This window comes from Trachypithecus francoisi, unplaced genomic scaffold (assembly GCF_009764315.1).
Source record: "Trachypithecus francoisi isolate TF-2019V2 unplaced genomic scaffold, Tfra_2.0 Lachesis_group10, whole genome shotgun sequence".
Lineage (NCBI taxonomy): Eukaryota > Metazoa > Chordata > Mammalia > Primates > Cercopithecidae > Trachypithecus > Trachypithecus francoisi.
In genome coordinates this window covers 18,215,721-18,227,673 of record NW_022681455.1, presented here as the reverse complement: position 1 = coordinate 18,227,673, position 11,953 = coordinate 18,215,721, and the positions used below count along the sequence as shown (strand labels likewise).

Genomic DNA, 11,953 nt, shown 5'->3' with positions numbered 1-11,953 from the left:
ATACTGTCTTTTCTTGTCTCTTTTTTTTTTTTTGAGACAGGGTCTTGCTTTGTTGCCTAGGCTGGAGTGCAGTGGTGTGAATATGGCTCATGGCAGCCTCAACCTTCCAGGTTCAAGTGATCCTCCCACCTCAGCCGCTCCAGTAACTGAGACTACAGGCACGTGCCGCCATGCCCGGCTATTTTTTAAAAATTTTTTTGGCGAGATGGGGTTTCTTAACATTGCCCAGGCTGGTCTTGAACTCCTGGCCTCAAGTGATCCTCCTGCCTCAGCCTCCCAAAGTGTTGGGATTACAGGTGTAAGCCACTGTGCCAGAGCACGAATATTGTATTTTCAATTAGACTTTGGTTGAAAAAAAGCTACGTGTAAATGGACTCGTGCAGTTCAAACCCGTGTTGAGAGTCAAGGGTAGCGTCTTAACATCAGGCCCATAGCTTGGCACCTGGTGGAGGCGGACGAGGCCTCTCCTAGCACTTGCCCCACACTTTCTAGCATAATAGGTCTCCACGCCCTCTCTTCCACCTTAACGTGTGCTTCTGCATCATGCTATGCATGTTTCTGTGTGTCCTCAACAGCACCCTGCACACAGTAAAACCTCAGTACATCTTCCAGTAAGTGGATTTCTAGATTTAAGCAAAATCGAAAGATTCCTGGATCTAAACTCTGGATTTTTGACTTCTGTACGCTTCAAAATGCCTGGCACTCGGTGAGCGCATCTTAAGCACTTGTTGAACCAAACAGAATAAATCAGATTCGCCCAGTTCCGTCCTGGCAGCGAGGTCTGCATTTGGCAGGATGACAGAAACCATTGCTATTAAATTCTTATGTAAGAGTTAATGGCCCTTCCAGCCCACTTGACATCCCTCCCACGACAAGAGAGGCCGGGAAGGGAAGAGAGCACTATTTACAAACATACAGTTTCGGTGGTGGATTCACAGATTCATTTCTAGTCTCGGTTCACCACAGAGATCTTAAAATACCGCTGCAGGCTCCGTGTGGGACAGAGGGGGCGGCGTGCCGGGGCTCGTAGGGGAAGGCCTGCCCACCCAGCGCGGCGGGCCGTGGTCCTGGCTGCCGTCCTGGGGCTCTGGGTGGCAGCGGCCCCAGAAGGCGGCTCGAGTTCACGGTGTCCGGGGGGGCCCCGCGGGCGCCGGTGCAGGCTTGGCCTGGGAGGTCCCCTGGGGAAACAATGCGTTCCGCCCCGGACTGCAGCCTCCCCTGAGCGCCGCGCCGCTCGCCGCTCCCCTCACTGCGGTCCCGCCGCTCCAGGGGGCGCCGCGCGTGGCCGTGTCCGGCCTCTCCCGAGCCCCGGCGGGTGGCGGGAGCGGAACATGGCGGCGCGGGGCCCCGTGCAGCCGCGAGGGGCCGCGGCACTGCGGTCTGCGCTGGGGCGGCGCGGCTAGAGCTGCGCCTGGGCCCGGCGGCGAGGCCTCCTCCCCGCCCGCCGCCGCCGCCGCGCCCCGCCCCGCCCCGCGCGCCTGCCCCTCCCCGGGCCGCGGCCGTGCCCCGCGTCGCGCTCCCCCGGGATGGCCCGCGCGCCTCGGCGCTGCCTCTCGGAGCTCAAGGCGGAGCGGCGGCAGCCGCGCTCGGGGGGCGCGCGGCTGCAGCGGCGGCGGCGCCGCGCGTGAGGGGCCTCCTCAGGCTGAGCGGGCGCGGCTAGCGGCCGGGCTAGCATAGCCAACATGTCGGATACCAAGGTAAAAGTTGCCGTCCGGGTCCGGCCCATGAACCGACGAGGTGAGGAGCTTTTCGCTGTTTTTTATTTCTGCTCGGGCTGAGGGCGGGGGCAACTTTGGAACTGCGGGGCCGGGACGGCGAGAGCGCGGCCGGGGCAGAGGCGGCGTCCGCGCTGGCGGTGGTGCCCGGGGCGCCGTCTTCAGGCTCGGCAGCCTCCAGGGACCGAGCCCCGCGCGGCGCGGCTGGAGGGCGGGCGGGCTGCAGGCGCGGATGCTGGACTTTGCAACGTCCCTTTCTCTCTGTGCTTTCAGAACTGGAACTGAACACCAAGTGCGTGGTGGAGATGGAAGGGAATCAAACGGTCCTGCACCCTCCTCCTGCTAACACCAAACAGGGAGAAAGGTAAAGCGGATTCCGAGAGGGCGGCTGGGAGGATCCAGCCTCGCGGGGTCCTGCAAGTTTGAGCCAGGAAAATGGGAGTGCTCTTTTCTATTGTTAGGAGGACAGCTTCAAGTTTGTCGCCCGCTCCTGTTTGAAGCTGTTGCAAGTCCAAGTTCCTCTCCTCCCTCGCCCCCCTTCCCCTCCATCTAGAGCGGCGGCAGGCAGGGCACCCTGGCCACAGCCAGCACCAGTCAGCTGAGTCCGGGCGGGCTGCGAGGCACCCGGGAGGGAGAGGGCCGGATGGGACCCTATAGGTGAATCGCCCAGCCGTCACATTTTACAGACAGGAAAACTGAGGCCCGAGGCCCGCAGGTGACCAGCCCACGTCCTCATTGTTCGTGGAACCCAGTGCCCGAGATTCTTTTCGTCACTGCAGCGTTTGTTTCCTTTGGCAGAATTGTTTAGGGATAGTGTGTGTAAAATGGGAGGAAAAAATAGAGCAAGAGTCTTGTACGATGCAGACTCAGGCTGGGCTAGTTAACACCTATTTTAGTAGTTGTTGCTGAATTGAGATAATCCCTCAATGTAATGCGCGAATTTTGATTTTCAAAGAAACAAAGTAGGGCCCTGAACTGTATAGACACTGAGGGATGTTTAAAAAGGGGCTGTATTTACTAGATGGCAACATATTTGCATTTGAAAAGTGGTAACTGTTGGATCCTTATTATGTTCCATGCAGCAGTATGGGATAATGCCCCAAAATAATTTGAATATTTGGCATTTTTCTAGTAAGCCTCTGAGAAGAAATCGGTTGGAATTCATTCAATATAATAATGCAGTAGGTTGTGAATATATACGTGTGAAAAAACGGGATAGTTTACAAAATTAATTTTCATTGGAAATGAATATGAGTTTTTGTTTCCAAGAATCACCTGTTGATCGATGGAATACAATTTAGCAAATTTCGTTCTTCAGAGATTTTCACTGAAGAGAGACTCTGAAGCAGGGTTTGTTACATTATTGCTTAGAGAAGCGATGCCTCCATTCTATAATGTGTGGTGTTCAAGCTCAGTTTTGCCAAATTTGGGGAAAGAAATCATGAGGAGATAAGATTGGAGATTCTTTGCTTTTCGTGTTGAGCATAGCAGTTTTTATTCAGTTTGCAAACATTCTGCTACCTTTAGCAGATTCTGGTGGTGATACTAAATAGCTAAGCTATATTTAAAATGTTGTGTTTAACACTGGATGTAGTGTTTATTGTACATTGTACTGAATGTTGTTTAGTAATGGATGTATTTTTAGATGCATTTATAGCAGTGTAGAGAGTATAGTATATTTCATGGTGATAGTAAGTCAACTCATTGAGTACATTAAATATTTACAGATTAAATTAGATGCCCAAATCACCAACGAATGTACCGCCCCAGCCCCCCGCAAACTGGATATCGTTATATTGTTTTGGGAAAAAATTCTATTGGGTCAGATTCCTGAAGGCAGTCTGGGGGAACAGGTAGAATATTTTTTAGCTCCTGTTGTGTAGCTGCTGCTTGTTTTCCTTGCTGGCTTGGCACCTGCTCCTTGTCACTCTTAACCATAAGGAGTGCGACTGTTAGCTACTGTTTAATGACATGAAGTGTTGTCATTTGTGAAGAGAAACAGATTTGATTTTGTGGAATTTGGATACAATCTATAACTGTGGACAGTTGGTTCCAAATGCTAAGTAATCAGTTGATCATTTTTCGGGCTGAACCACGTTAGTTACTAATCAGGATCTTTTAGGTAAAGATTTGAAGGGTGATTTTGGGATCTATTCATCTGCTTACTTACTGTGATAGTCCCTTATCTGGAGTTATAAAAATAGCATTGAAATATGGGTACTCTCGTGTTTTGTCCTTCTGACAGATCTAATTCTTTGAGTAGCAGATGAGCTTTCCATGGGATTCTGTCTGAGTACCGGTCATTTCGTTTACAGACAAACTGAGGAGTCAACACAACAGTGCTCCTTGTACATTAGGATTACTGTCTTTGCACAGATGAAGACACCAAATGCATTTTTATTTTCATTATGCAGCTTGGTTTCATATTTCTCCACAGACTTTTCCCTTAAAGTAACAGTGCATTTAAAAATAGAAACAGTTCCTCCCTTGGGTTCTGTGTTGATTAATTGCAGCAATGCTTCATGCTATGTTTGCAATTCATTTCTGTCATTGGTTTTTAGATAGTGCTCAGGGCCGGGCAAAGGTGAAGAGTAGAATACTGAGAATGTTATTATTTTTCATACCTATAAGTCCAAGGTTTGAAGTGTAAGAGGTCTTTAAATGCATATTGGCAAACCTGTGTGAAATTGAGAGGTACTGTTTTTCTGAAAGTTGCAAGAAATTACCAATGAATTAACCAGGGATAGAAATTCAAGGTTAGTGGGTGAAAGTTTTCAATCTTACCAGTAAAAGCAAGTGAGAGTGCACTGATGTCCAGGGAAAACAAACAAACAAACAGACAAACAGGTGGGGTCCACTTTCATGATTTCCCCATTTACAAAACCAAAGCCAACACTGTGTAGCTAGGACTAAAAGATCAGAGGATCTCTGAGGTTAAAGATGTTTGTTTTGTTGCTGAAATTCTAGTATTGTAATACATTGCATAGGTCCAGGTTAGTCGTTGCTATGTATACTGATCACCATTCTGAAACATTAAGACATATGGATTTGTTTCTTAAAATACCATTGCATTGCTCTCCAGGAGACATGAAGTTCAGATCATTTCAATACCATCCCCTCAGCGTAGGGGATTCTAAGATACTTGTGGATCTAGTACCTACACCAGAGTCACTCACCTTGGCGAGATAGGTGAGAGAGAGGAAAAAAATAGTTAAAATACAACGTGGTAAATTACACTGGTGTATACTTTTGCCATTTCCTGAACCACATAATTTCGAAATTCTCTGTTTCCTCTTCTTTCTCTCCCTTGAGGCTGTGAACTCCCTGAAGGCAGGTACCTTGCCCTACTTCTTTTTATGCCTCATGCTCCCGCATACTTAGCAAGGGCTTAGCAAATGTGATGGGAACATTGAAGAGGGGCTGTGGATGCTACCCAAGGTCCTGGCAACTTGCCAAGACAGGTGGTGTTTGTGTGGTCTTAATGGATGCTGAGAGTACAGGTTCACTTTTACAAGATGAGGAGAGAGTCCTTTGCCAAGGAAAGTGAAAGCATACAGCATACCTGCCACACGTTGCTTCTGCGTGATTGTACGTGTGTGAGTGAGGGTGTGGAGTACGATTCAGAAGCAAGGCAGTTCTGGACTGGGTGAGGTGGCTCACACCTGTAATCCCAGCACTTTGGGAGGCTAGGGTGGGTGGATCACTTGAGGCCAGGAGTTGGAGACGACCATGGCCAACATGGTGAAACCCTGTCTCTCCTAAAAATATGAAAATTAGCCGAGTGTGATGGAGCATACCTGTAATCCCAGCTGCCTGGGAGCCTAAGGTGGGAGAATTGCCTGAACCTTGGAGGTGGAGGTTGCCATGAGCCGAGATCGTGCTACTGCACTCTCACCTGGGCAACTGAGTGAGACTGCATCTCAAAAAACAAAACAAAACAAAACAGCAAGACAGTTCTGGGGGTGGGGTGGGTGTGGGTGAAGGGATGGAGTAGGATGAAGGGAACAATGGAATGAGAATCCCTAACTTGCTATAAAGGGTGACATACACAGTGAAACTTCTTCCTCTTCACCCCTGCCGTCATCCCTACTTTGCCCATTTCTTCACCTCTCTGAAAATGGGTAGCCACTGTCATTTAGTTCTCATGCCTTTTTTCCAGATATATATGTGCCTTTTTAATACATACAACTATGTACACAAATAAGTATCTTATTTATATATATTTTAAGCAGTATCTTTGGTATCTTTCTTTTTTTTTTTTGAGACGGAGTCTTGCACTGTTGTCTGGACTGGAGTGCAGTGGCGCAATCTCAGCTTACTGCAACCTCTGCCTCCCAGGTTCAAGCGATTCTCCTGCCTCAGCCTCCCAAGCAGCTGGGATTACAGGTGTGTACCACCAGACCCAGCCAATTTTTTTTGTATTTTTAGTAGAGACGGGGTTTCACTATGTTGGCCAGGTTGGTCTCAAACTCTTGACCTCGTGATCCGCCTGCCTGGGCCTCCCAAAGTGCTGGGATTACAGGCGTGAACCACTGCACCCGGCCCCCTTTGGAATCTTTCAATACCGGCATATTAAGACTTACTCATTCTTTTTTACATTCAGTGTGAATGGTAGTGGTGGTTTTTTAAAATATAGGTGGTTGGCTTATGGGTCTGATCCCCATGACTTTTAGGAAGTGATGCTATGCTGTGAAAAGAATATAGTGGAACTTGCTTTGTACAGAAGTTTTGTTCTTAATTATTTTATGTAAGTGAATTGTAAGGTGAGACTCCAAAATAAAGTACGTAATAACCTACTGCGTAAAAATAAAATATTGGGCTAAATATGGGCTCTCAGTAGAAGAGCATGAAAGTTTTTAGCTTCCTGTTCATATTTTCTGTATGGCAGGATGAACAATACACCTTGCAAATCGTGTGAGGGAGGGTCAGTGGAAGAAAGCTTCCTCTTAATCAACTTTGTATGTATTTTCTAGTTTATTCACCAGCGGTATCCCTATCTGAACATCTGAAATCCAAAATGCTCCAGATACCTGGGGGCCAGGCGCAGTGGCTCATACCTGTAATTCCAGCACTTTGGGAGGCCAAGGCAGGCAGATCCCCTGAGGTCAGGAGTTTGAGACCAGCCTGGCCAACATGGTGAAACCCCGTCTCTACTAAAAAAACAGAAAAGTTAGCTGGGTGTGGTGGTACACACCTGTAATCCCAGCTACTTGGGAGGCTAAGGCAGGAGAACTGCTTGAACCCGGGAGGCGGAGGTTGCGGTGAGCCGAGATCGAGCTGTTGCACTCCATCCTGAGCAGCAACAGGAGCAAAACTCTGTCTCAAAAAAAAAAAAAAAAAGAAAAAAGAAAAAAAAAATGCTCAATTGGTAGGTATATAATGCATATATTCCAAATTCAAGAAAAATTCAAAATCCAAAACACTTCTGGTCCCAAGCATTTTGGATAAGGGCTATTCAGTCTGTAAATGTTGCAAGTTTTTATTTCTAAGCTGGCTTTCTCCGCCATTCTGAAGGCTTCTAGGGTGGTTCCTTGGCTCCTGTGTCTCTGTAGACCAGAAATTTAAATATTAGTGAAAGTCATACATAATTAGAAAGATAAGTCACCTAAGAAGCAGTAATACTCCACATTATCAAATCACCTGTGGTACTTCGAATTATGTTTTCTGTGTTGTTATTCTTATCTCTGCCCATATTACAGAGTTAATTGTAAGAAAGCAAAGAATAAGGCCGGTGCGATGACTCACCACTGTAATCCCAGCACTTTGGGGGGCTGAGGCAGGCAGATCACAAGGTCAGGAGATGGAAATCATCCTGGCCAACATAGTGAAACCCCATCTCTACTAAAATACAAAAAATTAGCCTGGTGTGTTGGCGTGTGCCTGTAGTCCCAGCTACTTGGGAGGCTGAAGCAGGGGAATGCTTGAACCCGGGAGGCGGAGGTTGCAGTGAGCCAAGATTGCGCCAGTGCACTGCAGCCTGGTGACAGAGCAAGACTCCGTCTCAAAAAAATAAAAATTAAAAAAAATTTAGGTTTCACTAATATAGGAGTGACCATTCTTCAGGCATGACATGAGTGGGAGTTTAAGGAGCGTTATAATGGACTATTTTTGTTAGCTATTAACATTTTCAATTTGTTTTAAAATAAAGGTACATGAAATCTTACTTTAAAAAACAAGACATTAGAGCTGGGCATAGTGGCTCATGCCTGTAATCCCAGCACTTTGGGAGGCCAAAGTGGGTAAGTTGCCTGAGCTCAGGAGTCCAAGACCAGCCTGGGCAACATGGTGAAACCCTGTCTGTACAAAAAAAATACAAAAATTAGCTGGGCATGCACCTGTAGTCCCAGCTACTTGGGAGGCTGAGGTGGGAGTATCGCTTGAGCCTGTGAGGTCGAGGCTGCAGGGAGCTGAGATCACACCACTGCGCTCTAGCCTGAGTTACAAAGTAAGACCCTGACTCAAAAAAACAAAAACAGAAACAAACCAAAACAAAACAAAAATGAAAGTGTTGGGAATGATAGTAAGAAGTGTTAAGAAAAATAAACAGGCCAGGTGCGGTGGCTCACGCCTGTAATCCCAGCACCTTGGGAGGCCGAGGCGGGTGGATCACTAGGTCAGGAGATTGAGACCATCCTGGCCAACATGGTGAAACCTTGTCTCTACTGAAAATACAAAAGTTAACTGGGCGTGGTGGTGGGCGCCTGTAGTCCCAGCTATTCCGGAGGCTGAGGCAGGAGTATCACTTGAACCCGGGAGGCATAGGTGGCAGTGAGCCGAGAACATGTCACTGCACTCCAGCCTGGCGACATAGGGAGACTCCGTCTCAAAAAAATAAATAAATAAATAAATAAAAAGAAAAGAAAAAAGAAAAAGAAACAAAACTAAAAGTAATTATAATGCAGTATAGTTTAGAGTTGTTAGTTAATATTTTGTTGACAGTCAACAGTTAAAAATACATTTTAAATTATGAACCTGTATATGTATATTTCAAAGTTTCATTAAAAGATACTCTTAACTGCATGTTATGTTTTTCTGTCCCCTTCTGTTAGAATTCATTAAAAAAATGATGGCTATGTCTTACTGAATTATTTCTCAACTAACTAATGAGTCACAAACTTATATTTTGAAAACCATAGGTTTAGTGAGTAAGAACTTGGGCCCTGGGTTTTTTGTTTTTTTTTTTCAAACCTGTGTACACAGGTTTAAAGTGTGAAGTAGTTATATAATTTATAAAGGCTGTGTTTAAAAAAAAAAAAGGTCCCCCTCTTCATTTCTTTCCCCAGAGGCAACCACTTTTAGTGGTTTTAGTTCATTGTTTTGGAATTTCCCGCCATACTTCTGAATAACATTCTGGTAGTGCTAGTTTTTTATTTGCTCTCTTTGTTCTCTTTCTGTGCTTTATTCTCACCTCACCCCCAAATTCTTCCCACCTGCTCCCTGTTTTCCCAAAATAGTAATTTTGGTTGGATCAATATTTAGTGTTGACATTATTTATATGACTATACCGAACATTGCTGACATTGAGCTATGAGTTGTTCAATGAACTCTTGTTATACAAAACTTTTTGTTTTGCCTGGCGTTAATAATTGTTGCTTTTTTCCCTCTTTTTTTCTTTATTTTGCTTCTTTTTCTATGTACTTATTACGTCAACATCCAAACTCTCTGCTGCTTGCCTAAATCTTTTTTCAAGACTTTCAAATATATCAGGTACTCTTGGGAGTTCCTCCTCTTAGAGACATTTCTCCTTGGCCCTTCTTATGTGTTCTATTGTGATCTGGTAGCCCTCTCAGCTTGGAGCAGTTGCCTCCCTGGGGTTTCCCGCACCATCATTCAGGGGATTCCCTTGACCTTTCTTCTGTGTGGAATCTCCTATTTTTCTATTTTCTTTCCCTTCTTCTTGGTTTCCTGCTTCCATTTTGTAGAGCACATCCTTCAGTAGTTTCCTAAGAAAGCATGATTGGAAGGTGAAGTTTTTTGAAACTGAAAAGTATCTTAATTCCATCTACTCACCTTATTGATAGTGTGGCTGTGTATCATATTCTGCTTTAAAGACATTATTCCACTGTCTTTTTATCTTTCATTGCTTTTGTTGAGAAGTTATTTGGGTTTCTAATCCTTTGGGTGTGACCTAGTTTGTTCCCCTCTGGAATCGGTTAGAATTTTTTTTCCCTGTTTTTGTTAAATCACAATAGTGGGCCTTTTTGACCTGGAAACTCATATCTTTCAGTTCTGAAAAAAATATTATTGAATTAGTTCATTAATAAGACTTTCTCTTTGTATTCTCTGTTTTTTTCTGAACACCTAATAGGACATGGGGTTTCCTGAACTGGTCTTCTGATGGTTTTATTTTTTCTTTTTACTTTTCACCTCTTGTCTTTTTGTCCTACCTTTTGAGAGATTTCCTACGCTATATCTTACAAGCCTTATGTTAAATCCTTATGATTAATTTTTCTTTTCTGCTATCACATTTTTAATTTTCAAGAGCTCTTTTTTTGGCCTCCTTTTTTTTTTTTAAGCATTTTATTCTTGTTTCTTTCGTGGTGTCTTCTCTATCTGAGGATGTTAATGATAATTTTCTCCATATAGTTTGCTTTTTGTTTTCTCCCTAAAGCACATTGTTTTGTTTGTTTGTTTTGGTGTATTTTATGTTAAGGACATTTCTCAGATGTAACTGTATCTCAGCTAAACTCTGGGGTTTCTCCAGAGCAAGAACTAGACATGATTTATCGTTGTGTTCTCAGTGCTTAGATTCAAGAATGCCCCACACCAAAAGCATTTTGTAAATTCTCTTTGCAGTTACTATTATTATTAAAAGTTTTTGTCAAATCCCTTTTCTGTTGAACTTCCAACAATAAAAGCAATAATTTTCTTTTTCTTAAGAACTTCGATAAATGCTAGAATTGAAGGTAGTAGCTACTGTAGACAACTCAGTTACCCACATTCATAAAGACAGTTTGTTAGTACAAAAAGCTGGAATTTTTTTTTTTTTAGATGGAGTCTCGTTCTATCATCTAGGCTGGAGTCCAGTGGCATAATCTTGGCTCACTGCAACCTCTGCCCCTCAGGTTCAATCGATTCTTGTGCCTCAGCCTCCCGAGTAGCTGGGACTATAGGTGTACACCACCATGCCTGGCTGAAGTTTTGTATTTTTAGTAGACAGGGGGTTTCGCTGCATTGGTCAGGCTGTTTTCGAACTCCTGGCCTCAAGTGGCCTCCTGGTCCGCCCTCCTTGGCCTCCCAAAGTGCTGGGATTACAGGCGTGAGCCACCATACCCGGCTGGAAAATTTTTAAAAATCATACTTTTTGCATCACTGTTGCAAAAATTTTAGTTAAGAAATTGTTTTGTCCTTTTTAAAAAGGTGTATGCCTATTGGGCTGGAGAAAAATGCCATATTATATCTTTTGTCTTACATCTTTTCAGAATAGTACCAAAATGGCTAGTTTATCATCCCACTACTTAACTCAGCTTCCTGTAGTGAAATCCAGCTAGAAATAGTGGAAAACTTGAACTGTCTTCAATTTTCAATAAAATTGCACATGCCGTGTACTCATATTTTTAAGAAAATTTACAGGAATAAGTTTCCCTCAAATAGTAAACATTCTCCAGATATCAGTTTATTGGAGTAATCCAACTAAAGTTACCCTTTCTCAAATCTTCCCTGGAACAAGAGCAGAGAAAATGTTTATATGTTTAGAATTTAAAGAAATGTTCAGAATATTACCTGCAAAGGAAACAGAATAGCAGAGAAATAAACAAGACATTCAGAAGCACTTAGTGAGATTACTTTGTACCTTGGCATATGAGAAATTTTTATTAATGTCAGAGCTATCAACAAAGGATGTAATGGAAATGCTAAAATTTAGATGAAAACATGTATTAAAACAACAATTGATTTATGTGAGATCCAGTAGCTATTTTTTCAAAAAAGACCACTCTACAAAATATTTCTGGATATTTAGACATGCAAATGTAAGAAGAAATTCCTCCTTGGAAATTAGTTTATTTGATATTTTACCACTGAGCAACTAGGTGAAAACTAAATAAAAACAAAATAAAGTTTTCACAGCTCTCTGTAAAATTTTATTTGTGAAAAAATGTGTAATTCTTATATTCGATTGTAGATCTAAGGTTAAACTCTGTAAAATTTTATTTGTGAAAAATGTGTAATTCTTATATTCAATTGTAGATCTAAGGTTAAAAAGGAAAAGTAGGGAGGAGAATCCTCCTAGACTCACA

At 43.8% G+C, this 11,953-nt stretch overlaps 1 protein-coding gene across 12 annotated transcripts in view; it reads left to right on the top strand.

Moving 5' to 3' along the window:
- The first annotated feature begins 1,494 nt into the window (after positions 1 to 1,494).
- The window catches only part of KIF13A (kinesin family member 13A), a 238,007-nt gene continuing 227,548 nt past the window's right edge, over positions 1,495 to 11,953 (top strand). For 3 of the 12 annotated variants that reach the window (XM_033216331.1, XM_033216330.1, XM_033216332.1), the window contains exons 1-2: positions 1,497 to 1,737; positions 1,989 to 2,079. In XM_033216331.1, the coding sequence (XP_033072222.1) occupies positions 1,683 to 1,737; positions 1,989 to 2,079 (146 nt within the window). In that variant the 5' untranslated portion in view covers positions 1,497 to 1,682. Of the gene's footprint in view, positions 1,738 to 1,988; positions 2,080 to 11,953 lie in introns of all 12 variants that reach the window. The other 9 variants (XM_033216327.1, XM_033216325.1, XM_033216326.1 and 6 more) reach the window with 6 other exon arrangements.